At 39.1% G+C, this 27,678-nt stretch overlaps 1 protein-coding gene across 1 annotated transcript; it reads right to left on the bottom strand.

Moving 5' to 3' along the window:
* Positions 1-1,130: 1,130 nt before the first annotated feature.
* Positions 1,131-27,678, bottom strand: LOC139939787 (extracellular serine proteinase-like). The gene is made up of 8 exons (XM_071935902.1): positions 27,355-27,678; positions 25,183-25,326; positions 6,598-6,787; positions 5,932-6,038; positions 5,278-5,425; positions 3,887-4,077; positions 2,869-3,040; positions 1,131-2,356 (listed from the first exon to the last, which is right to left on the bottom strand). Exons 1-8 carry the CDS (start codon positions 27,472-27,474, stop codon positions 2,034-2,036), a joined length of 1,395 nt encoding a protein of 464 aa, XP_071792003.1. The 5' UTR covers positions 27,475-27,678; the 3' UTR covers positions 1,131-2,033.

Here is a 27,678-nt window from a genome sequence, read left to right as displayed (position 1 = left end):
AACAGAGGGCGGTTTGAATGTAAACATAGGTCACATCGTCTATAAGCTAAAGTATTAGTCCGGTCTATTTTCTACACCATCCGCCCTGGTAATAGTTAAAAAGCAGGACAGTTCTTTTCAGAAGTAAGAGTCTCTCGAACCTCCGATTATCTACGAGTAACTCGTCCTATCTTAAGATGGGATAAATGCGTCCCAAGTCCTAAGATGAATTCTAAGTTAGGAAGCGTTTGGTGAAATTGATTTTTGCAATATAGCCTCCTTTCTGGGATTTCGGCTCGTCAAGTGCAGAAGATGCAGGTTGTGCAGAATTCTGCAGCTCGTCTTATTTTTCGTATTAGGAAACATGAATCTGTGTCTGTTATTCTAAGAGACTTACACTGGCTACCCTTTCACGCTCGCAATATTTCATTTAAATTATTGTTTTAAGCTTATGAAAGTTTTTATGACTTTTCCCCCTCCTCATTATTTTGATAGAGCTGTTAACATTGTACACACCTTCTAGAAATGTTCGTTCTAATAAGAAACAAATGTTTGTTTACCAGTGATGACCAAGTCACGGTGAACGCAGCTTCGCTCACACTGACTCAACGTTATGGAACAACCTCCCGGAACATTTAAAAAGAAACATTGACTCCCATGTTAAGTTTCAGATTGCTTTAATTAAAGACACACTTATTTAACATTTAATTCATCCATTATTTGTGTTACCCAGTAAACCTTGTATTTTTGTATTTAGTTGTGTTTTTCTCTAAAGCGCATAGGGACATGTTTATTTACTATGTGTTATGTACTATACAGGAATGATTATGCCTTAAAGGAACACGTTGCCTTGGATCGGACGAGTTGGTCTATTTAAAGCGTTTGAAACCGTTTGTTATGAAATGCATATGGTTAGAAAGATGTTTTAAAAGTAGAATATAATAATCCACACAAGTATCACTCGAAACTGCACGGTTTTCCTTTTACGTCGCGAACTATCACGGTCGGCCATTTATGGGAGTCAAAATTTTGACTCCCATAAATGGCCGACCGTGTTAGTCGACAGGGTAAAAAAAAAAACCACGCAATTTCGAGGCGTATTTGTGTAGATCATTGTATTCTACTTTTACAATATCTTTCTAACCATTATACATTTTACAACAAACGGTTACAGAACTATTTTCAAAGACCAACTCGACCGATCCAAGGCAACGTGTTCCTTTAAGATCAGGTATTACAAACGATATCATGCGTTCAATATTTTAAAACACTACAAAATGTTAATAGTTTCAATTGACATAGACCAGCAGGCAGTTTTAATGTATTTTATCAAACACGAAGATTTGAAGCTTGCAGACCATTCTTAATAATAACAGATTAATTCTTTATTTTTGCAGGAGTTAATTCTACCTTTGCTTTTACAATGTTTACTGAGTACTGATGATAATAAGTGTTTATTTTACATGTCCAAAGCTCAACAATGGTTTCAGATTAAAGTCAAATGCCGCTTTGGTTGAAGTGCTATGTTGTGCCTGAAAAGTTTTCCTAAATAGCACCCTTTTGTTACTGCTTCTTAAGTCTTTTTTTAAGTACATTATTTTGTATTCAAATGTTTTAAATTATTTGTTTTTATTTATTTGCATGTATCTGTTTATCTTTATGATGATGATGATTATTATTTATATTATTATTGTCATTATAATTTTGTGTTTTTTTAACTATTATTTTTACTAATATTTAGTAATTATTTAATTGTAAATCGTTTATATTTGTTTGTTGGGGATGTATTATATAATTATTTTATCCCAAGTTTCCAGCGTCTTTTATTTCCTTTGTTCACAGCCCCACCTTGAGGGATGAAGATTGTTAATTGGCATTTGCAAAAAAATACACTAACAATAAAATATATTTAAAAAAATCACTAACAATAAAATAAAGATACATAAATAATTATAAGTAAGTTAACATTTATATATATATTTTTTCTTTTCTTTTCTTTTTTTCACTAATAATGATGACACCTTTATTATGGGCTCGTTTCAGTTGATTTAACATCAAAAATCAGGAACGTCTGTGTTAGAATTTTCAATCTCAACCTCTTCAAGATGTTCCATATTGTGCATGAAGTTCTCCATCTTCAAGACGTTGGGGTTTACAGTAGTAGCAATGACGATCTTTTCCTCTGCCTCAACAACTTCCTCTTTGGTTGTCGGTTCAGTCTGGACGCGTAGAAGCAGATTGACAGTTTCTACGAGGTAGTCAGTGGTGTTACCCTCATTGAAGCGAAGTACGTCCGGGGTGGCAGAGGCTATGATCCGGGCCTTGACCTCGGCATGGGCCAGCGAGCTATCCTCGGACAAAATAATTGCGGCTGCTCCTGTAGGGATTATATTGATACATGTTATAATATAAATCAGTTCCACACAATTGATTATATTGATTAACCCTGGCCAATGATTTTATCTCAGTTGAGACGACACAGTGCAATGTAGAGCGGGTGGGAAACATCCCGTTATCATTCCAAGTGCTCTCGTAAAACTGAAGACAGAAGAACCAGAATCGGCACAGCATACACAAGTCTTGTTTTGTTTACTTCAAAGAATAAGATCAAAAGACTTCCTTTCCTCAGGGAAAGGAAGGTATTTTCGGCAGTAAACGCAAAAACAAAAACTCCACCCAAACATGCAGTTTGTTCAGGCGTAATACCAGTGCAAATTATTGGGATGACTTAGTACCAAAATAGCCCATCGGCGCACCAGGCAACATTTCGTGTCTTTAGTCATTACAATGAAAATCACAAGTAGAAACATTAGTCTGCCATTCGAGCGACACAAGATTCATTTTAAGATGAAGAATAGAGCCCAGTTTCTCACCCTACAATCACCTTACCTGTAACATGGGGACAGGCCTCCGATGTACCGCTTAGCTCATCTGTATCACTTGGTCCCGTGAAGGTCGCGCTCTTGATGTTCACCCCCGGAGCGAAGACGTCCACACACGGGCCCCAGTTTGAAGATGGCCACCGCTCGTCTTCGAAGTCTGTTGCTCCGACGGTGATGACCTGTGGAAGAGAACAAACCCTTATTTTCATAAAAGATTGGGACAGGAGAACATGGAAGGCCGCTGTTTTAGCTTCAAAACTCACCTATATATTTCAGTCGTTGAGCTACCCTTCGAAACAATGGGGGACTTTTGGGACGCTAGGTGGCAGCAGACTTACCAGGTAATCCGTTGTTCTCGGTAATGTGCGCACGCTCAGAACTGCATAACCAACGGAAATTAATTACCTGGTAAGTCTGCTGCCACTTAGCGTTCGAAAGTCTCCAATTCAACTGATAAACAGGATACGCTCGGCCCCAGCGGCCAGTCTATCCAGGACCGCTGGGATGGGCTAATCGCTTGCACAGATTCTTGTTTAGGAAGTACGTCATGTATGCAGTGCATAGAAATATGGTGCAGTGTGAATTTGATGCATGATGGGACTGCGCATTACTAAACCAATGAGCGTGCATGATATGTTTGCCCATCCCAGCGCCTTTGGTTAAAGCAAGGCGCTGGGGACGAGCGAAATAAACAGGATAGCATGTGATCTGGGCCAAATTTTATTGTTTAGTTCCAAGGAACAAATTAACATTTCGTGCGGAACGAAATAAGTTGTTTTGTGGTTTTTTGTTACCTTTATACTATTTTTGGTTTACCCGTCCCTTTATGGACTCCATAAAATGGTGTACATTACTGCGGTAAAGTTTCTGCCAGGTTGTATCTGTCAATATGTTCAAAACACTGCTAAAACTCACCTGTTCTAATAACAATATCACTGTCAAGCGTATTTGAGAATGTATATGGAAAATGCGCTATATAAATACATTCTTTCTTCTTATTATTTTTTTGTTGTTTTGTACCTCACCTGTTTGTCACATGAAGGGCTAGTATTGCATGCATCGTCATCGAAGTTACCAGCTGCAACCACCACGGTGATACCCGTGTCGCTGATCAGACCCTCCAGGGCATTCTCTAATGGTAGATGTTCACCGTACATGTTTAGAGAGATCGTTGCCACAGCTGGCTTCTCGTAATTGTGGGCCACCCAGTCCAGACCTTTTTTATGAACATAAATCACTAGTTTTTATAATAATTATCCAGAAAATTATATTGTTTCAAAAGTTTCGTAAATAAGGACATAATATGTTGGCTATGAAGTGGAATTGTGGTTAGCCAACTCGACCCGTGGTAAAATGTTTCCCCGTTTCATTTCGTCTGGCTGGTGTTTCTGCTTACATTTGACAATTGGGCGTCTTAGATTTCTGTGTTATGTGTTGTATAAATCGCAGTCTTTCAAATGAGCAAGGTCTGGGGGCACATTTTACTTGATGACAGCTTTTTACCTTTGCCTTTCCCTGGACGGCCTCTGCTTGTTATATCTATTGTATTGTCCGGAGAATTATCATAATAATATATAAATATCTTCGGAAGAAGACCATGTGCCTTTCCGACGCTACGGCGTCGGCTTCGGTCCTGCCACGTCGTACACTCTAAGATTTTTTTTCAACAACAACTACAGCATCAGCAGGTCAGTTTGACCCGGAGTGCGATGCGGGTCACGGGAGACCTGACCCATACTGTGCCAGGCTGTCTCGGTTTGTTTGTTGTTCGCTTACTCGGATTGCGTCAGTTTGACGCATTTCTATGTCATTTTGATACTTGATTCCGGGTCTCACTGACCCAGAACAGAAATGAGTCAGGCCTACTTTCGGAAGTGGGTCAATTATGACCCTAGGAGTGAAATGTCCGTATATTTTCAGAAGCCCGCGATGTGAAAGCGCACCATTTCAAATTGGTGTGAGTGACAATCGAAACCGAAGGCGTGGTTTCATGGTGTCTAGTCTGCTACGCTGAACGGGTCACCCTTGGCTCTAAATAAAACTCAATGGCTAGGACAGGGGTATATATCAGTTTACCGAAAAACACTTGGTCAATTCTAGTCACTTTTTCTTTGTTCAACCCCAAATCGTTTAAAATGTACCCAGTCAGTCTCCCTTGTGGTTTATTATTAGAACATAATCAGAGAAGAGTTGTTCATGTGAGACTTTGGAACGCTAGGTGGCAGCAGACTTTCAAGGTTTATTTCCATTGTTCACATACTTCTGAGCATGCGCACATTTCTGAGAACAATGGAATTATACCTGGTAAGTCTGCTGCCACCTAGGTGTCATAAAAGTCTCCCATTGGCGGTTATTTATCCATTCAAAAATTATGTTGCCTCGGGTAGAAGAAGTTTATGATGTATGATGTTTTTACCAGCAATGACATCGGCCATGGTGCCATCTTCATCACAGTCATGACTGACAACTCGTACAGCACATATTGAAGCCTTCTTAGCGACACCGTAAGTCGAGCCTGCCACGATGGCCGCAGTGTGGGTACCGTGACCAACGCAGTCGATCCCCTAAAAGTAAACGCGAGAGAGCGGGGTAACATTGGGCGAGGTTGGTGACAACTTAGTTGACCGTGTGTGCTTATTTTAAAAATAAACAGAGAATGGAAACTCTTTACAATAATTGTATCGACCTTTTCGAAACACATGTTAACTTTAACCTTTAATCCTTAAAGACACTGGACACTATTGGTAATTGTCAAAGACCAGTCTTCTCACTTGGTGTATCCATTGTATTATCTCAAATTCTAAATTTGAGGTCTCGAAATCAAATTCGTGAAAAATTACTTCTTTTCGAAAACTACGATACTTCAGAGGGAGCCGTTTCTCACATCAACAGCTCCCCATTATCCATTACCAAGTAAGTTTTTATGCTAAAAATTATTTTGAGTAATTACCAACAGTGTCGACTCCCCCTTTAAATATACTTTTGATATTGAAGCTGTTGATTTCAATGTAGTTTAACTTTTATTTTCAGAAGCAAATTCAAGCTAAATTTTCCAAATAAAAAAGCTTACATTTCCACCCAACACGTCGTAACCAATTCTTGCTCTTCCACCAAACTCCTCGTGATTTGGGAGGATGCCACTATCTAATACGTAAACTGTTACTCCTTGGCCATCATCTATACAGAACGACAAGAACACAACTGTGTATATTATTCACAAGTCTTGGGAATAATTTAACGAAACGGTTTCAGAGAAGCAAGCAAGTTCTGACTCAAATATGGTAATTCTTAGACTTTTCCAGTGGAGTGTCGCCTACCTTTTTCATCATTCACTAGTTGTTTTCCGTTAGTATTTCTTTCCTGTTGTTTTCTTCTTTCGTATCCAGCGCATAGGGACTTATGCGTTATAGATACTATTAAAGGAACACGTTGCCTTGGACCGGTCGAGTTGGTGCGTGCGTACTCCATGTTACTAGGCATTCTACGCTTACAAGGCTAGCGCAGAAATTCGGCGCTTGCACGTAAGCGGGGAATCGTGACTGTAAGCGCAAAATTCGGCGGTAAGCAAAGGCATGAAGTTGTGCCCTGATTGTTTACAGAAAGCCCCAACCTTCGTAATTTTAGGCAAAAGCAAGAAAAAGTTGTTGCCGGTTTTATTTAACTGTTTCCCAGACCTCCATATTCTTAAAGTTTTGAAATGTAGCTTTCCGCATTGCGAGATGCAGCCTATACTTACTGAGTGGTTTATATTTCCCGTCTAATGGCAGTTCGTCCTGGTCAATCCTGTCTAGATTCCATGGTATACCAGTCGTGTCTGGCGCCCTCTTTTGAGATGCTTCTAACGCAATGACCTTTGCAGTATCTGATTCGGTTAAGTGCACCTTGCCATTTTCTGCCACATACTCCACCGCCTCTAGACTCTGAACCTGTTGGGGGGGGGGGCAATTTAAGATGGAAAATATACGATTCATTACTTTTGTTTCGAGAGACCTATTTTCCTTTAAAGATCTTGAGAGATCATTTAAATGCACTGTTGATGATATTATGTAACAACCCGCGTGTTAATTGGAGAACATTCTTTATTAGCCCTTTTATTTTTGTTATAGATATGCTGGACACTAGAAGTGCATGGTTAGGATTGGGTGTGTACAAACACTGCAGACTAATACCCAACGGTATTTCAAAGAAAGATCACAGATTTATATAAAACTTACACTGTCTAATGATTATGAAAGTTGAAACATCCCTTGAAATACTTCTGTCTGAAATGTCATATTGATGAGAAATAAATAATCTAACTTCGCGTTTGGAGTATCGTTCAGTGAGCGTTTTATTCATTTTGTTTTGGCATCGATGCACTGCAAAATTTGTCATCGGTTTTATACTATTCTCTCATGACCCAGATGGCCGATCGATCTCAAACTTCTACAGGTTTGTAAGTTTATGTATAGGCCCTTTGGTGGATTACATAAAGTGCTTACACTGCCAGCAGCTGTTTTGTTAGCAAAAACCAATTATGTAATGTTCCTTTAATTAGGTATTGTTGTGTCGACCATTTACTTCAAAATGCCTTATTGTTTTTAGATGAACTCAGTTACAGTCAAGGTCTTTTGTGTTGAATGTTGATGGGTAGACACGTTACTGCTAGTTGCAAACCAGTCCAGTGTCTAAGTTGCTTCCCGGTGAAACAACTCAAATAGAATCTGTTTCCTTTGCGCGAAAATTTTGCTGTTATGATGTTGTGTTGTATTACAAAACAAAATTGTAAAAAATGACTGGAAAATGTTATAAAGAAAAAAATTACATTAAGTGAGATCAGCAACCCATCAACGATCACCAGCCAAATTTGATAACTGTCTAGCAGATCATGCTGCTTAGCGGGTTTCTTTGCTAAGCAAACGACGAGCGATGGGACACCATTCGCAACACCGTTATTATTGGGGAAACGCTGGCTGTTTTTAAAGCAATTGGACACTTTCTGAACAGAACAAAAGTTATAAAAGTTCACAGATTTACAAATAACTTACAGGGTTTACAGAAGGTAATGGTGAAAGACTTCCCTTGAAATATTATTCCATAAAATGCTTTACTTTTTGAGAAAACATTAAAAAAATTATCAATTCTCGACATAGAGAATAACGAAATTATTTTAAACACAAGTCATTACACAGTGAAACGTGCAGAAACAAGGGTGGATTTCCCGTTATTTCCTCCCGACTCCGATGATCGATTGAGTCTACATTTTCACAGGTTTGTTATTTTATATATAAGTTGTGATACACGAAGGGTGGGCCTTTGGACAATACTGTTTACCGATGTTGTGCGATTGCTTTAACAGGCTAAACCTGCTTCTGCTCAGATTGTTGTTTTATCAATATTGTGGAGCTCGAAAGGCTTTATGACATTAGACCCTGTTAGGTGACATTGTTACTCCTTGATCCATGGGCAGTTTGCGGCCCACACTAATATTTGTTCCCATGGACAGTATTTAAACTTGTTTTATTATTCTCGGAAAGACATCTTCCTACTCACGAGTTAAGCTCGGGGAACGACAGGGTTACGTCTTGAAAAATCATAAATCTGTTATTTTATGAAAATGAGTATTTATAATATATGCATAGTTGATAGAGTGTAACGTGTAAATGAACGGTGGAATTTTGCTCTATAAAAATGAAGTCACTCTTTAATGATGATAACTCACGCCATGATTTTAACTTCGGTCCTTTGGTATTTTGTTATTGTGAAGGAATAAACCGGTAATAGCTCCATACGTGCGTGTGCACAGAACAAGTACATCAACACATAGCATTCACCAACGGGCTCCCTACGGCAAGGCACGGTGAAACATAATGCTTACACAATGTGTTTTTGTGAACAGCTTTATTTTCACCCGAACTTTGCTCTCAAAATCTTAAAAATATGATGTTAAAGGCAGGGTCATAGATTGGTAAACACTCCAAATATTACGACTATAAAAAAAATGGGTGGGGGCGTGAGAAGGTTTCTGATTGTTGGTGTCCGTTTGCGAATGCAGTGGCCAGAGATGTGATTGGTGTCGGCTGTCATGTGAATGATTTCAATGCCAATAAGTGTTGTTTGAAGCTTGCATGGTGTGGAATGATATGAAGAAGTTATAAATAAATAGCAAACTTGCGGGTACAAACATGTGTATATCTCTTACGGTGAGTGTTGGCTCTGGAAAGAGACGTTTCTTTTCCAGAGCCAACACTCACTATATACGAGATTTACTCATTGTTGTACCCGAAAGTTTCTTATTTATTTATTTATTTATTTATTTATTTATAGTTTCTTCTTATGAATTCAATGCTCTTGATAACACTGACAACACAGTGCCTTTGGATTAAAACTTTCACAGGTGACCTTGTTGTGTACCTTTCTAAACATGTTGTGCTCGTAGATAATGAAAACGTTGGCATAAAGCCAAACAATTTACCCTCAAGTGCAAACCACACTATATGTTTTTTTACATAAAGTGTATCGTTTTTTAACAATTTTGTGGCAATTTTTTTTGTGGCAAATTGTGTGCAGTAGAATAACCCTTTATTTCCTTTACGCTTTATTGGCTTCCCCTTTTAGCCAGGCTTCTCTTGTTTGATTACTTTCTATAAAAAAAGTTGACATTGAGAAACCACACTATGTTTTTTACATATAGTTTATCGTTTTTTTAGCAATTTGTGGCAAGTTTATTTGTGGCAAATTGTGTGCAGAATAACCCTTTTATTTCCTTTACGCTTTATTGGCTTCCCCTTTTAGCCAGACTTCTCTTGTTTGATTACTTTCTATAAAAAAAGTTGACATTGAGAAATCGAGGTCAGAAAATTCCCAGCCCATTACAAAAGGTTCTGTGTTCAGCTTTCGTATTGTTGTTTTTGAGCACTTCAAAGGTGTATAAAAGCTAAGAACGGCCTCTGAGTAGTGTGCTCTTCTCAAACACGTAAAACAGCATTGTATCTCGTGGTGGTGGTTACCGCTCGATAGTCCGAAGGTTCGATGGTCCGAAGGTTCAATAGTTCGAAGGTCCGTTAGTCCGAAGGTTCGTTAGTCCAAAGGTTCAATAGTTCGAAGGTCCGACAGTCCGAAGGTTCGATAGTCCGAATGGCCTGTTAGTCCGAAAATAGGATAATGTTAAACATTCCGAAGGTTCGATAGTCCGAATTGACAATAAGGTCCGATAGTCCGAATTGACAATAAGGTTCGATAGTCCGAATTGACAACCAGGGGTGGATTTCACAAAGGTAGTCCTAACTTAGGACTAGTCCTAGGCAATGCTAAGAGATAGGACTGGTCCTAAGTTAGGACCAGTAACTCATCCTAACTTAGGACTGGTCCTATCTCTTAGCATTGCCTAGGACTAGTCCTAAGTTAGGACTACCTTTGTGAAATCCACCCAAGGTCCGATAGTCCGAATTTACAATAAGGTCCGATAGTCCGGGGGGGGGGCACTCCTGTTACCGTCCCATCACGCGATATATGAGGGGGGCGTCAAGTGTCATTATGTCATTCTGCTCCACCTTCCAATACCATGGACTCAGACTATTTAAACAACTTGTTTTGTAAATTCGGACTATCGAACCGTATTGTAAATTCGGACTATCGAACCTTATTGTCAATTTGGACCATCGAACCTTATCGTCGATTCGAACTTTCGAACCTTATTGTCGATTCGGAATAATGAACCTTCGGACTGTTGAACCTCGTTTTTGTTTCGAACTATCGAACCTTCGGACCAACTAACCTCTTTTAAATTCGGACTACCAAACCTTTGGACCAGTAAACCTTCGGATCGATGAACCTTCGGACTAATGAACCTTCGGACTATCGCATCATATTTTCGGATTAACGAACCCTATTACATTTTTGGACTAATGAACCCCCTCTTATGGAAAATTTGCGCGTTCGGACTAACGGACCTTCGGACTATCGGGCGGACCCCGTGGTGGCAACCTATTCTGGAACAACCTTAACTCTGATATTAAAAAGTTTCGTTCACTTAATTCATTCTCAAAGAAATTGAAACAGCACCTCTTGAATATGTATTTGTAGATAACTGTAGTGCATACACTAATTGTACAAAGACTGTGGTGTCGATAATTATTTTTATTGATTTGTCTGGTCTGTGTCGTTGTTTTTGTTGTGTTTTTTTCTTTGTTCTGTTTGGTTGCTTTTGTTTTGTTGTCCTTGTCTAAGTCTGTCTCGGGGAAATATACAAAAGCATCATGCTTAAACTTTTCCCCAGCATGTTGACTAGTAGTACGTTAATTTCTGTAGATTATCTTCAATTTTCTATTTCTAAATAATGGCAATCAGTGGTATATAGCTCACGGTACGGGTAGCGATTTCTAGAGAAGAAAAAAAGGGAAAAAACAACTGTGTTTTCCCCCCTATAGCGTCGTTTTTAGCTACCCAGGTTCTGTATGTTTAAGCTGTGCGCTATTAACGAAATTAAACAATCCTTTTAGTTCCCTTTTCTCATTTCTATCTTTGAAACTGCATAGCTTATTTCACTCTAACTTGCTTTCAAATTTCTTCTCCCCTTGTTTAGTTCCCTCTCCCAAGGACTTTTTATAATGACCAAAACTCCACTTCTTTGTCATTTGTCTTCCCTTCATGCTATAGGTGCACGCATTGATGTTTAAATCTTTTATAACCAGTCGGTACACTCATCACCTATGTTTGGTGAGGTCCTTTTACCCCTAGGTTTTGTGTATTCAATGTACATTGCACTCACTCTTTGGGTATGTTCAGACAGCGTACTAACTTAGACCCGAACCGGTCTAAGTGGACTTAGACCAACTTTTAGTACGGCGTGTAAACGACCCCTTTGTACAGTACCTGTGTTTAATGAGATCCTTTTACTATAGGGTTGTGTGTACCCAATGTCTATTCTAGTCGGTACACTCATTCTATGCGCCTATGTTGAGGGAGGTCCTTTTACCATAGGTTTTTATTGTTCTTCCCTTCATGCCGAGTGATATTCAAAGTCTAGATACTGTATAAAAAATAAACTAGTCTGTATCATTCTATGCACCTATCATGTTGAGTGAGGTCGATTTTTTCCCCCAGGTCACTGTTTGAAGTTTTGTATATCGCCAGATATAATGAAGGGCAGTTTAGACTAAAGGTCTTCCTTGAAAAAAAAAAAAAAAAACCGATCAGATACTACAGTAGGTCAACGTATGCGGTTCCAATTTCTAACAAAAGAAACAGCCACACTAATTGTGTTTTTCCCAAGGTTCTTCAAAGTCCATTACTAAACAATATACTACAATGCTATGCTAGGCTATGGCCCATAACCACTCAATAGCAAATACAGTACTTACTGCTCAGTATACATCAAAGTACATCTGAAAATTATTTTGCGAGTCTTTTGCCAACTTGTTATACATTGTATATGATTTGAGGCATTGCATGGCGAGGTTTATATAAACATTTGGTTTGCGTCAACTTGCCAAGTAGAGTTATTCTTTAGAGAACCGTCTTGCTATAATTCTGTTTACTATTTTTCTTTTCAGTCTGTTTGTCTCGCAACGAAGTCTGACGGATTATGGCGTTATAGCGAGAAAAGGGGGGAGGGGGACCGTCGCAAAAAATGCCACGGTCAAAGCACAACAAGTACAAGCATATAGGTGGTACAAAGTGATCACACGCAAAAATGTTCATGCAAGGCTGGTAGACGTCAGTTAACAATTATTTTCAGTTTTTTTTATTATCATCGATGTTTTTTTTTCGTGCAATACCAGAAGTGAAAGCCAATATAATTTACTCAAATCTATAACATCATTAATTAATTGTTAATAAAAAAACTATCGGGTTAGCAAGTTTAAGTTAATATTCCCTGTGTTAAACAATGCCCTTACATTGTATTAGTATATACACAAAACTCTATTATAATCGTAATCCCACCACAATATAAAATATGTTTTAAAACAACCAATACTTCCGTATGAAACTTAAAATCGACAAACTGTTTCATTTCATTTCGATGTCTAGTTGTTAATAATGTGAAGCCAATGACTATTAGAAAAGTTAACTTGATCCATGTATGCATGCCTACTAGCCATGAACCCAATGTGGAGAAGACTATAAAGGAAGTTTCAGTTTTAGATGTGGGAATAAAAACCCTGAGATTTATTTAAAGGCAGTGGACACTATTGGTAATTACTCAAAATAATTACATGTATCAGCATAATACCTTACTTGGTGACGAGTAATGGGGAATGGGGAGGGGTTGATAGTATAAAACATTGTGAGAAACGGCTTCCTCTGAAGTGACGTAGTTTTTCGAGAAAGAAGTAACTTTTCACGATTTTGATTTCGAGAACTCAAGTTTAGAACTTGAGGTATTGAAATCAAGCTTCAGAAAGCACACAACTGTGTGTGACAAGCACACAACTGTGTGTGACAAGGGTGTTTTTTTCTTGCATAGTTATTTTGCAACTCCGACGACCAATCGAGCTCAATTTTTCACAGGTTTGTTATTTTATGCATATAATGAGATACACAAGTGAGAAGACTGGTCTTTGACAACTACCAATAGTGTGTGTCCAGTGTATTTAAGGGAAAACACATACAGTCAATCCAATCCACATAGTGCCCCGTGGGATTCGAACCGGGACCTATAAGTTGGAAGGCAATATGCAAACTCCTTTTTAATAATTGTGAATTATATCCTTTTCATTGTGAACAAAATGACAATAATTAACTTCAAAAACTGAAACCACTTAATAATATACTTGTGTTTCAGATGAAATGCATGCCGACAAACATAACATGCCTATAGTTGTATTTGATAGATGAAAATGCATGCACATCAGAAAAAATGTTTAAAACCAAATTGGTTTTCGACGAGCGATAAACCAGTACGTCAATAGATGTGTTTTAGATTAAATGAATGCACCTCAGAAAAAAAGACAAACAAAAACACCAAATTGGTTTTCGACGAGCGACATGCGTTGCAGACAAACCCATACATTAATGGACATGTAGAGCACTATATATAGAGTGCATGCGACATTTTGAATGTTGATGGATCTTGCAGATGTGCCAATCATGCATGACGCGTAAACATTACATGTCATTGCTCCCAGTGTGTCCCAGATTCACACACCACCAGGAAATAAATGTAGGTCAAAATACATTGATTATGAAGATTTGGTATCGAATGACATACATAACCTTTTTATGCCGTGGGAATTTTTTTGCCAGACTATGTGCGTACTTACTTGACCGTTCTATAAATACAATTTCTTAAAGGGGTACCCTATCTAAACAATGTCCGTCTGACCCGAGTTTGTTTGAGTTGAACGGAAGAAACACAATGTGCCTTCATCAAGGTTTTTCTAACCAAAGAATAGTGACACCGACTTCATTGAAGTTCTGAACTTGAATATCTTCAGAAAAGTGCTTCAACCCCTAAAATGCTCAGATGGTTATGAACAAAATTAAGTGAATGATGATCGAGATATAATTTCGTCATACCTTTACCTACGATAATATATGATTTGTTGACGTTGATAATAATAACAATATACAGAATATATACGGCATTGATATCCGTCGACTTTGGCGCATGAACTTAACAATCAATCGGCTATCGACAATTCACTGGACCAAAGAAAATACAAAAAAAAGCAGAAAAACAATAGTAAAATACCATACATGATATCCAGAAACACCTACATTATTACACAAAGCCTTTAAACAAAGTCACAATTCTCGTCAACATGATAAATCTGAAGAAAAGTTAACACCGATCACGGTCCCCATAACAGGATTCATTCGGGTGTTCATTGTCCAAAAGACCGGCTCCATCATGTTCACTTGTACCCGTGGACTCTCCCCTGGAAGTGGTAGCCTCGTTCTTTACCATCAGCTCGATCGATTGCCTCTTGAGAGACTTCTGCAGCAAGAGACAAGGGATGAAGACAAATAGAGAAACAGCAGCAACGATAGCTAGGGGCACTCCCAGATAGAAGGCAAGGTATGAAGTAACTCGAGGTACACAGACAGTGTTCAGGGTGATCGGTTTGACTGCTCGCCCGGCTGGAGCTTCAAGTACCACCGCCCGAGTTTGGGCCTTGTCGATGGGCAGTCGACAGTCGGTTACGTTCAGACAGGTTGCGGAATGCACCCTGAGATCGTACGGGAATCGAGTGATGTTCATCTTCACGCTAACCGCCTTGTCCGGGGCGTCTTCCACAGCGGCGACCATCATGACAAACACCTCGTTGTGGAATGCCGAGTTGACTATGAAGACGCAGGAGTTGTACCCTTCGTCACACTTTGGGTACTTACAGTGTTCTTTGCATCGTTGGTTGTCGCCGTTTGTCTCCCAGGCTACGGCGGCAGCTTCGTCCTCGCAACGGTACAGGACGAGCTCGGTCGCCCTGCTGCAGGAGCTGAACTCCATGTAAGCGACCGACTCGGCCGACCGGTGGAGGTTGAACACCAACGGGGACGAAACCCGAGATGGCCCGATCGCAATGGTCTGCGCCAACCCCTGGCGGTAGGACTGACCACTCGGTACCGGGCCATTGGGGAGAACGTAAGCGTTGAACAACCCCCCTTCTGTGCTGGCAATGTTCAGCTCTTCGCAGTAGTATCTCGAGAAGGATTCATGATAGCTAAGCCCGGTCAGTACGGGCTTTTGATCGCCGGCTCCAAGCCAAAAAGTGTGTCCATCAAATTGTTTGAATCGCACCAGAAACGCGGCGATCGTTCCAGCTATCAGAATAGCGATGCTCACTCCAAGCCACGCCAACAAAACGGATTTCTTATAAGTTGCCATTTGTTTCAAAAGTCAATGAATAAGTTCTGTGTTTACAATTGTCAAACAAGGTTGCACGTTTTATTGTGGCTAGTCAGCAGTGTTGTTTATATGGCTAGTGAGTTTGATGCACAAGCTTTCGCGGATTCCGAATATTTGTCAATCGATCAGTTGCAACAGTTAACAAGAGACGAGTTGCACGTAGTTGCCAAAAACGTTCATGTAGAAATTTCTGGAAGTGCCAAAAAGGCGAAACTGGTTCTCGCTTGACCTGTTGACTTTCGTAACAAAGCTAAGACTTGTTAATATTTATGGTAGAGCAGCTGCTGCAGTTGGCACTTGTCCCATTGAAGTCCGGAGCTGTTGTCTGAAAAGCACTGAGGCAATGCCTTATTAAATACCCAACAGACCACCGTAAACAAAACACGTCACGCATTAAATATCCCACTGATCCTCCAATAGGGGGTCTGTGTCCTTTTACCTCAATATCCAGCAATTCTGCGCAACCACTGCTTTGTATTCGTGGTGAGAGGATATGAGCAATATTTCAATCTGCGGTTCGGTTCGCTGGTCCCTCTGTATGGACTGGTCTGAATGAGTATCGTGTGAGACTCATGTACATGTACCTGTACTATACAAATACATGTGTATGAGTGGTGGGGTTTATACACGCGTGCTGTGCTCTGTTGCGTCCACAATAATAACACAACTGGCAGTCTATTTATAGGCATTATCATAATCATATAGTTCAGGTCACACCGTAGTGTACCTTTCGGTTATTATGGATTTACATGATGCTAGAAAGTCACATCTGGGACACTGGTTTGCTGCAGTATGTGCTTCTATAATTCAGCGAGAGAGGGCCTCGGTGCTTATCGTGGCATCTCTGCCCGGTGTAGTTTTGTGTTAATTTGTTTTTGTCCTGAAATGAAACGTCGGTTGTGCGGCGCCTTTGATGTATTTATCGGTGTGTTTTAAGGTACCAGACACTCTAGGTTACTGTCAAAGATTAGTATTCTCATTTGGTGTACCCCAAATGCATAAAATAACAAATCTGTGAATTCAATGGACTCAATTGGTCATTGAAGTTGCAAGAGAATAATGAAAGAAAATATACACTTGTGCAAGATCTTGTGTGCTTTCATATTGCCTAGAGGTCAGCCGGCCTGAAGTCTTTAAATATTTATGCAGTTTATCACAACTTTTTATACTATACACATCTCTCCATTGCTCGTAACCATGTAAGTTTAAGACAGTAATTTTTAGTTTTACCAATAGTGTCCAGTGCCTTTAAAGACTGTCTAGCTTTACTCTATGTGTTTAAACAGCTCTCTTAGATAATATGTTGACTTTTTCTGTTTGCCACTTTGCTGACCTTGGCTGTACTCTCTTTATTTGAAATATAGAATGAATCATACTGCGAAAGCAAAATAGTTTTTTGAATGTCAGCAAAATGTCAGCAACCCAAACCCCAAACAAACAAACAAACAAACAAACAAACAAACAAACAAACAAACAAACAAACAAACAAACAAACAAACCAACAGACACGTACACACGAAAGACCCCCCCCCCCTGTTCTGTAAATCAACAGAGTCGTTCAGTCAGTCGCAACCATGGTCCCTAAAAATAGTTTTGTTTAAAGGAACACGTTGCCTTGGATCGGTCGAGTTGGTCTTTGAAAAGCGTTCTGAAACCGTTTGTTATAAAATGCATATGGGTAGAAAGATGTTGTAAAAGTAGAATACAATGAACTACACAAATATGCCTCAAAATTGCGTGGTTTTCTTTTTACCTCGTCGACTAACACGGTCGGCCATTTAGTCAAATCTTTGACTCCCATTGCCGACCGTGTTAGTTCGCGACGTAAAAGGAAAACCGTGCAATTTTAAGTGATACTTGTGTGGATCATTATATTCTACTTTTAAATCATCTTTCTAACAATATGCATTTCATAACAAACGGTTTCAAACGCTTTTTAAAGACCAACTCGTCCGATCCAAGGCAATGTGTTCCTTTAAGTTGAGCATTATTATATTTGACCTACTTGTTTGACATTGGTGTTGTTTTAACATCCTACGTTGTTATTTCTCTCGTATCTTTGTGACAGCACCCCTGGTGTCAATTTCAACACCTCAGTTTTTGCAATGTGTGGGCCGGGGCCCTACACTGTGAACAAAAAAAATAAAAAAAAAAGTGAAATTTACGGCACTTTTTCTGGCACCCTAGCTGCCAGGTAAACTGCCGTAAACTTTCACGGTAGAAGTTTTGCAAACTACCCCTTTTCGGCATAATTTAGAAAAACTTCCACTGTAAAATTTACGGCACTTTACCTAGCAGCTAGGGTGCGAGGTAAAGTGCCGGTAATTTCACGGATATTTTTTACAGTGATACCCATATTAAGATTAAGAATAATTCAATTTATTCCAGGGAAAACCCAAACTGTCTATTGAAAACCCAATCCATAGTGCCAGGCGTGTTTCGAACTGGGGCCCACACAGGTGAAAGGTGGGGCTATAAATAGGACATGTATACCACTGTACATTAACCCGACCACCCATCTTGGTTCCCATGATAGCCACATTAAAAAGGGTATTGCACTCGGAAGCCAAACCGAAAGGAAATATTACACATTCTACCCTTCGGCTGCGATAGAACCATTCCCAGGTCATTATGGTCTCCCCCACTTCGTAATCGAGGTTATACGACGAATTACTCACAAGGTTTTTCACCTTTTTGTACCTAAATGACAAATAACAACAAAAGTGACGCATAACCTTAACCCTACCGCTGGTACAGTGACAAATCTCATGGTCAGTGAATCAGGCTTGATCTGTGTCACTCATATTTCCTTCGGCTGCGACAAAATGACCATTCCCAGTTGATTATGGTCACTTTGTAGTCGTCTCGAGGTTATACGATGAATCGCTCACAAAGGGACACATTTGCCTTGGATCGGTCGAGTTGGTCATGAAAAGGGTTACCGCTCGATAATCCGAAGGTTCGATGGTCCGAAGGTTCAATAGTTCGAAGGTCCGTTAGTCCGAAGGTTCGTTAGTCCGAAGGTTCAATAGTTCGAAGGTCCGACAGTCCGAAGGTTCGATAGTCCGAATGGCCTTTTAGTCCGAAAATAGGATAAGGTTAAATATTCCGAAGGTTCGGTAGTCCGAATTGACAATCAGGTTCGATAGTCCGACTTGACAATAAGGTTCGATAGTCCGAATCGACAATAAGGTTCATTATTCCGAATCGACAATAAGGTTCGATAGTCCGAATCGACAATACACACGCGCCATTGCCTGTGTAGAATTTATTTTGGTTCGCCATGGACGCGGTAACGATTTCACGTTCGAAAGCCGACGCGCAGAAAATGCACACGGGAGATAGGCTTTGGACGCGCTAAATGTCACGTGCCGACGGCAACAAGTCACGTGACCACGGCAACGCACAGAAAGTGAACAGGGGAGATAGGCCAATGGCGGACCCATGCTAGAACCCGTGTATGTACGCGCGGCCGATCTAGTTATTTCAGTTATTTTAATTTATATCTATGAACAAAACGAACTTCTTATTTAAATTTCCCGACGGTGTGCGTCTTTCGAACCTTAATCGAACCTTATTATCGATTCGGACTATCGAACCTTATTGTCAGTTCGGACTATCGAACCTTATTGTCGATTCGGACTATCGAACCTTATTGTCAATTCGGACTATCGAACCTTGTCGTCGATTCGGACTATCGGACCTTATCGTCGATTCGGAATAATGAACCTTCGGACTGTTGAACCTCGTTTTTGTTTCGGACTATCGAACCTTCGGACCAACTAACCTTTTTTAAATTCGGACTACCGAACCTTCGGACCAGTAAACCTTCGGATCGATGAACCTTCGGACTAATGAACCTTCGGACTATCGCATCATATGTTCGGATTAACGAACCCTATTACATTTTCGGACTAATGAACCCCCTCTTATGGAAAATTTGTGCGTTCGGACTATCGAACCTTCGGACTATTGCACCTTCGGACTAACGGACCTTCGGACTATCGGGCGGACCCCATGAAAAGCGTTATAAACCGTTTGTTATAAAATGCATGGTTAGAAAGATGTTTTTAAAACTAAAATATAATGGTGCACATAAATATGCCTCGAAATTGCATGGTTTTCCTTAAACGTCGTGAACGGCACTTGTGGAGTCAAGTTTTTGACTCCATAAAAAGGCCGACCGTGTAAAGGCCCGGTCACACAGGCCCCGATAACGAAAACGAAAACGAGAACTATAAAAATGCACACCCTCGATTGGTTGAATGGGCGTGGGCGTATTCTGCGTGGAGCAATTCAACCAATCGAGAGCGTGCATTTTTATCGTTCTCGTTTTCGTTCTCGTTATCGGGGCCTGTGTGACCGGGCCTTAAGTCCGCAAGGTAAAAGAGAAACGACGCAATTTCGAGGCATGTTAATGTAGATCATTATATTCTACTTTTAAAACATCTTTCTAACCGTACATGCATTCTATAACAAACGGTTGCAAACGCTTTTCGTGGACCAACTCGACCGATCCAAGGCAACGTATCCCTTTGATGGTTTCTCACACAAGAATAATAAAAACAAAAGGAATGTGGCAGTCTCGTATCTAGAAATCACAAGGTCAAGAGTGATTCGGGCTTGATCTGTGTCACTCATATTTCCCTAGGCTGTGCACGGGTGCTTAAAATGTTCGCTTCGTAATCAAGGTTATACGACGAATCGCTAACAATTAAAGGCAGTGGACACTATTGGTAATTACTCAAAATAATTATTAGCATAAAACCTTACTAGGTAATGAGTAATGGGGAGAGGTTGATAGAATAAACCATAGTGAGAAACGGCTCCCTCTAAAGTGACGTAGTTTTCGAGAAAGAAGTAATTTCCCACGAATTTGATTTCGAGACCTCAACTTTAAAATTTGAAGCTCGTAATCAAGCATCATTTGATTCTGTGTAAAGCAGTGTGTTTTTGCTTTCACTATTATCTCGCAACTTCGATGACCAATTGAGCTCAAATTTTCACAGGTTTGTTGTTTTATGCATATGTTGAGATACACCAGGTGAGAAGACTTGTCTTTGACAATTACAAATAGTGTCCAGTGTCTTTAAGTTGTTCTCATTACACATAACAAATATACAAACAAAAGTGATGCAAAACTCAACAGCTTGTACCTATAGAAAAGCACAGGGTCAACGATTCGGGCTCGATCTGTGTCACTCTTCGGTTACAGCAATTATATGACCATTCCCAGGTGCCTAAAATGGTCATGTCATAATCGAGGTGACGACGACCCGCTCACAATTTTAGTTTTCTCACATAAGCTGGCAAATCAAAACAAAAGTGACGCATAACTATACAGTTTGTACTTAGAAAATCACAGGGTCTGTGATTCAGGCTCGATCTGTGTCACCCAACTAAGGGCGACTCATATTATTTCCTGGTCTCGTAATATCCCTGCCAGGAAATGTAATTGTATTTATAGGTCTACCTGCTGGCATTGCATGCACTATGATGGCACTGTGTTTCCTGAGATATATGTAGCCGTTTTGTATATGATTTTTAAATGAACCATCCACAACACGTGGTTAGAGATTCAGCAAGGATGTGTGTGTACTAATAATGGTGGATACCGTTGTCAGTAATAGAACAAAAATCCGGCATTGTTTTTCTTTCTTCTTCTCCCCTGACCCCAGTCTTCAACCTCTTGTTTTTGTATTTTAAAAAGTATTGAATGATAGCCTCCCATCACTTATCAAACCCGGGGCGCTTCAAAATCAAACTTCTGTGAGGATTCGTAAACAAAGTTACTTCTACATACAGTTGTTCTTAAATTTTGCTGTCTCTGTCTCTTCTCAAGTGTATCTCAACGAATGCATAAAATAACAAAACTGGGAAAATTTGAACACAAATGATCGTCAAAGTTGCGACGCGCGAAAATAACGTAGGAAACACACCCTTGTCGCACAAGTTGTATCCTTTCAGATGTCTACAATTCGAATATTTTAGTGAGAAATTACTTCTTTCTCAAAAACTACAATACTTCAGAGGGGTCGTTTTTCAAAACGTGTTATACCATCAACAGCTCTCCATTGCTCGTAACCAAGTAAGTTGTTAATTGCTATAAACAACTATTTTGAGTAATTGTGTCCAGGGTTCGATTTCATAAAGGTAGTCCTAATTTAGGACTAGTCCTCAACTATTTTGAGTAATTGTGTCCAGGGGTCGATTTCACAAAGGTAGTCCTAATTTAGGACTAGTCCTAAGCAATGCTAAGAGATAGGACTGGTCCTAAGTTAGGACCAGTAACTCGTCCTAACTTAGGACTGGTCCTAACTTAGGACTGGTCCTATCTCTTAGCATTGCCTAGGACTAGTCCGAAGTTAGGACTACCTTTGTGAAATCCACCCCTGCAGTGCCTTTAAGCAAAGCTAAACTAAAACAATATAATGTCATGTATGGTGTAACAAAGCAGATAAACATATAGCCATACGGCATACAAACTTCCTTTTGAAGGGCCGAAGGGCAATTTCTTAATAGTTTTAATTACTACAACATCTGTAGCCTGAAGGTATTACAGGCCTATATATTCTTATGATACAGTACATGTGAAAGTTGAGTTGAGTTCATTAACACAGGTCACCAGGGACCATGGGAAAATTGGACTTGGCTAATCCGCATTGGAAGGTTTACAATATAACGTATACATGAAACCTGCCTTGATATACCAACGCCACAAATGCAAAGCACAAACAAGATTATTCATTACAATATCGACCATTCACCTTTCTTATTCAATTACTCTATAATGTGAACGCGTATTATTTAAAGAGACTGGACACTATTTGTAATTGTCAAAGACCAGTCTTCTCACTGAGTGTATCTCAACAAATGCACAAAATAACAAACCTGTGAAAATTTGAACTCAGTTGGTCGTCGAGGTTGCAAGATAATAATGGAAGAAAAACACACTTGTCACTAGAAGTTGTGTGCTTTAAGATGCTTGATTTCGGAACCTCAAAATCTCATTCAGAGGTCTCGAAATCGAATTCAAATAATATTTTAGTGGAAAATAGTTTTTTTCTCGAAAGCTACGTGTACTTCAGAGGGACCCGTTTCTCGAAACTGTTTATACAATCAACAGCTCTCCATTGCTTGTTACCAAGTAAGTTTGTATATGCTAACATTATTTTTGAGTAATTGCCGACACTGTCCAGTGTCTTTAACATACAAGTTGTCAACAAATTAATGTTCAAACAAGGACACAGTGTAAGGTGAGAGAGAGAGTAACATTTAAACCTGGGACCTATAACAAAAGAGGACAATAGAGTTTATGGTTCGGGAAAGGTCCATTGTAGGAAAACGGTGGGAGCTGTTGCAAAAAGAGTATAAAAAAGAGGAAAAATAGGACGTCCACGGTTGCAGGCGTGTGGGAAGAGTGTGGGAATCACTCATACTCTTGTTTTTGTGTGTTTTTCGTGGCATATGCAGTCTTTTTTCCTTGGGAAATGCTCTGCAATGTGTAACAATATTCCAATACCAATATAAAAAAAATTGACTTTGTTTATTATGACTGTGTGTCATGGAGGAGGACCAAAATGTTGTTTGTTGTCCCAATAAGATTTGCAGTTCGCACGAAACATGCTGGTTAATCATCGATAATACACCATGTTGTGGCGATGTCTGACCAATGACAACTGCGCAGGTCTCCGATCAGGCTGTGTTACAACGGGTGGTTAATGAGCGAAGCTATAAGTTGAAGTTTGGGCCAGCTCGATTTCATATGCGTTGGAACTGTCCTTGTGCTTATGACTTTTTACAATAGTTCTTCTTTGAACGTACAAACAAATACAACACAATACAATAATCTTTATTAGATCCCCAAATGGGTAATTCAAATGCTCGCATACAGTATGAACATTAACACATTAAAAACATATTTAAAAAACAGCCAATGCATAGCTATAATTACATTTACAAGAAAAACCACAAACGTTGTTGTATAACCACCAGGGGTTATTTTGAGTTGTAATGTTGAAAGCACTGGCTTGGGATGTACCATCTGTTTTAGATTTGCAAAACCTTATAATATGCATATATTATGAAGAAAAAAAGGTGTACGTCACCAGTTACATTTTGCAGCTTGAATATCCCCCCCCCCCCCTCCCTCTGTGAAAAAGCGCGGTTCTGTTGGCAAGTTTTTGCGTCACACGCATGCGTATCTGCTGCACACCTAAAATTTTCGATATTTCTTGCTTAAAGGCAGTGGACACTATTGGTAATTACTCAAAATAATTATTAGCATAAAACTTTTCTTGGTGATGAGTAATGGGGAGAGGTTGATGGTACAAAACATTGTGAGAAACGGCTCCCTCTGAAGTGCCATAGTTTTCGAGAAAGAAGTCATTTTCCACCAATTTGATTTCGAGACCTCAGATTTAGAACTTGAGGTCTCGAAATCAACCATCTAAACGCACACAACTTCGTGTGAGCAAGGGTGTTTTTTTCTTTCATTATTATCTCGCAAGTTAGATGATCGATTGAGCTCAAATTTTCACAGGTTTGTTATGTTATGCATATGTTGAGATACACTAACTGTGAAGGCTAGTCTTTGACAATTACCAATACTGTCCACTTCCTTTAAAGGATTCGGGTACTTTACACTAAACTTACAGAGTTAATGATAATGATAGTGGAAAGCTTCCCTTCAAACATTACTTACTGAGGTTGTGTAGTTTTTGAGGAATGAGTAAAACAAGTCACAAAATAATTTTGGTCTCACCATGAGACCAAAATTATTTAAGCATGTAAAATCCCCTTTACCAGTTATGATATTATACCAAAGCCATAGCATAACGGGTTAATACGTATTTACATGCTAAAACTGAGACGAAAATTATTACTTTTATACTCGTTTCTCAAAAACTACATCACCTCAGTAAGTAAAATTTCAAGGGAAGCTTTCTACTATCATAATCTTCAAACTGTGTAAGTTTAATGTAAATCTGTGGACATTGTGTTTTTTGTTAGGAAAAATTACATATACCCTTTAAACAAATTGGGCATAGGACATTGTAAATCTTTTCCAAAAATCCACCAATTGCATCGTGTAATCGTATTTTATGTGACTGAAAATGTTAACCATGAATGAGCCTATATGTCATTGCAGAACGGATGATACTAAAAGCCAAGTCCAGTTGAACGGAATTATAGCTAAATAGTATGGGCTTCTGATACGAAATTTCATAGAGGTACCTATAATCAGAAAATAATTACTTATCAATATTGTCCGCTGAGCAGAAATGAGCACCAGTCGAAAGTTGTACTTGTGATTTCCTGGTAGTTTGCCCGTAAACAAAATTCTGGTAAGCCTATACTGTTATTGGGCTTACCTAGATTTGCTTAAGCAGCTCTATGATATTGGACCCAAGTTGAGCCGTTTTGTGTGAAGTGGAATACGTCACCCTTGTTGGATTAAAAAAAATATGCAATTTTGAAAAGAGGACTCACCAAAACAAGTGCTTCGTCGGTTGGTAAATTAAGGCCAATTCCTCGAAATGACCGCCTGTAACGATGTGTCAACGAAGCCCCAGATCTACGGATTACAGAATGGTCCGTTAACTGCTGGGCAAGAACATCTATGTCGTAACCATCCTGTAGGGAAATAAAATGTGTAGTTTAAGATCTAGTACAGGACACTGGACACCTTTGGTAATAACTTTCAAAGACCAGTATTCTCACTTGGTGTATCCCAACATCAATATGCAGAAAACAACAAATCTGTGAAAAGTTTGACTCAATTGGTCATCGAAGTTGCAAGAGAATAATAAATGAAAAAGCACCCTTCTTGCACAAATTTGTCTGCTTTCAGATGCCTTATAAAAGTAATTATCATATTCAGTGAGAAAATACCTCTTTCTCAAAAACTACGTTACTTCAGAGGGATACGTTTCTCACAGTGTGGTACTATCAACAGTTCTCCATTGTTTATGCATTACCAATAAAGTTGTTATGCTAACCATTATTTTGAGTAATAACCAGTAGTGTACGTGCCTCTAAAAACCAAGGGTTATTACACAATACTATAGACTTTCGTGCACTGATAATTATAAAGATAAGTCAGAGTTTATATTGGTGAACTCATTATACCGGGAGTACTGTTTGGGGGGTTTTGTAATTGATATTTTGGTCAGAGTCACCATTCTTTGAAATGTTTACTGCAACCAAACTTCACTGTTGTTATAAAGGATTTTGGTACTTTCTGTATAACACAAAACACAATGTCCACATATTTACATTAAACTTACATCGTTTGAAGATAATGATATTAGAAAGCGTACCTGAAAATATTGGTTTCTGAGGTGCTGTAGTTTTTGAGAAATGAGTAAAACAATGTCATGAAAATACGTTTTTACATGCTAAAATAATTTTAGTCTCATGATCACTGAAACGAAAATTATTTTCATGACATTGTTTTACTCATTTCTAAAAAACTACAGCACCTCAGCAAGTAACATTTTCAGGGAAGCTTTCTACCATCATTATCTTCAAACTGTGTAAGTTTAGTGTAAATCAGTGGATGTGTTTTTTTGTCCTACCATAAGTACCCAAACCCTAACGTGGTTGGGGCAAATATTTACCGTAATTACGGTCACCGTGAAGGGAAATACTTACAAGGGAAACTCTAGGTTTTCTCGGTCAAATTCGGCAAATGAGCAGCCAATTTCATTTTCATGCGTTCAAATTAAAGCTGTTTTGCCTCTCCAGTTGTTACTGCGTTTTAAATTCAGAATTCAGTCATTCAATTTCGTTTTGAGTCGAGTCAAATTCATTTAGCACTTTGTTCAATGCGTATCGTCATTCTTCTTATACGTGACACACACGCCTTAAGAAGCGTCTGCGAATTTGAATGCTGCTTTGATGAATTGTTAAATTGAATGTTTATTTTGTTAAATCGAATGACGCAACATTACATTTGACTAATCATAAAACGAAATCGAATTACTCTTTTCAGAAGCATTCGATTTCGCGCGAAATAGAATAGCTTGATGGTTAAATTGGCTGCTCTTTTTCCGAAATTGGCCGAGAAAACCTATATTACAAAGGAGGAGAAAAACTTAAATAATTTAAAAATTTCAAACAATAACAAATCAAAACCTACTCGTCTTTTACGTATTCTTCAATTGAAATGTGTACAAATCATTCTTACAGGATGTCCAGGCTTTGTGGCTCTTTTCACAGGTCAACACAATTTAAAGGTACTTGACACGTTTGGTAGTTGTCAAAGACCAGTATTCTCACTTGGTGTATCCGTACATATAGCCCATGCACAAAATAAAAAACCTGTGAAAAATTTGGCTCAATTTGGTCAGTCGAATTTGACGAGAATAATGAGAGAAAGAACACCCTTGTTGCAATACTTTGTGTTCTTTCAGATGCATAGAAAAGGCTTTAGCTGAAGTATTTTATTATTTGAGTGAGAAATAACCTCTTTCTCAAAGACTACGTTACTTCAGAGGAAGCCCTTTTCTCAAAATGTTTTATACTACCAACAGCTCTCCATTGCTTGTTACTAAAGTTCTGATGCTAACAATTATTTTGAGTAATTACCAATATGTGTCTAGAGCCTTTAAACACAGATGCTTTATTAATCAATTTAAGCAAAACACGGGCCACACTAACCTTGACTTTGACAATATAACTATCAGGAATCTTCTCAGAAGCTCGGTGAAGTGGCGCCAAACCTCTAACACAAATGCTTCCCGCCACAAGTAGCAGAACAGACGACAGTAGCGACATCATTCCCGTTCCAAAACCGTAGCACTGATTATGTTTAGGTTACGGTCGTTTTACCAACAGTTCTAAAATTTAGAGGATTTAGGGCACACATACAACTTGAAGATGATTTTGGTATCTAGTGTTCGTTTCAATCACAAAATGAGTTTTATCATAAAATAGTTTGAGCCGCAAACGTTAAGCTAAAATTATCCAACTAAATAGTCAAAC

This window comes from Asterias amurensis, chromosome 7, assembly GCF_032118995.1.
Source record: "Asterias amurensis chromosome 7, ASM3211899v1".
NCBI classification, from domain to species: domain Eukaryota; kingdom Metazoa; phylum Echinodermata; class Asteroidea; order Forcipulatida; family Asteriidae; genus Asterias; species Asterias amurensis.
Note: the sequence above shows the minus strand (reverse complement) of the source record. Positions and strands in the feature narration are given on the sequence as shown.

What these genes read in the sequence shown, in the direction of transcription:
- LOC139939787 (XM_071935902.1), bottom strand. Translation starts at nt 27,474, where the DNA reads ATGATGTCGCTACTGTCGTCTGTTCTGCTACTTGTGGCGGGAAGCATT. An exon ending in GTTATATTGTCAAAGTCAAG is followed by an intron (nt 25,327 to 27,354) that starts GTTAGTGTGGCC and finishes ATTTCCCTACAG; the next exon opens with GATGGTTACGACATAGATGT. An exon ending in GCCCTTCATGTGACAAACAG is followed by an intron (nt 3,041 to 3,886) that starts GTGAGGTACAAA and finishes TCTCTTCCACAG; the next exon opens with GTCATCACCGTCGGAGCAAC.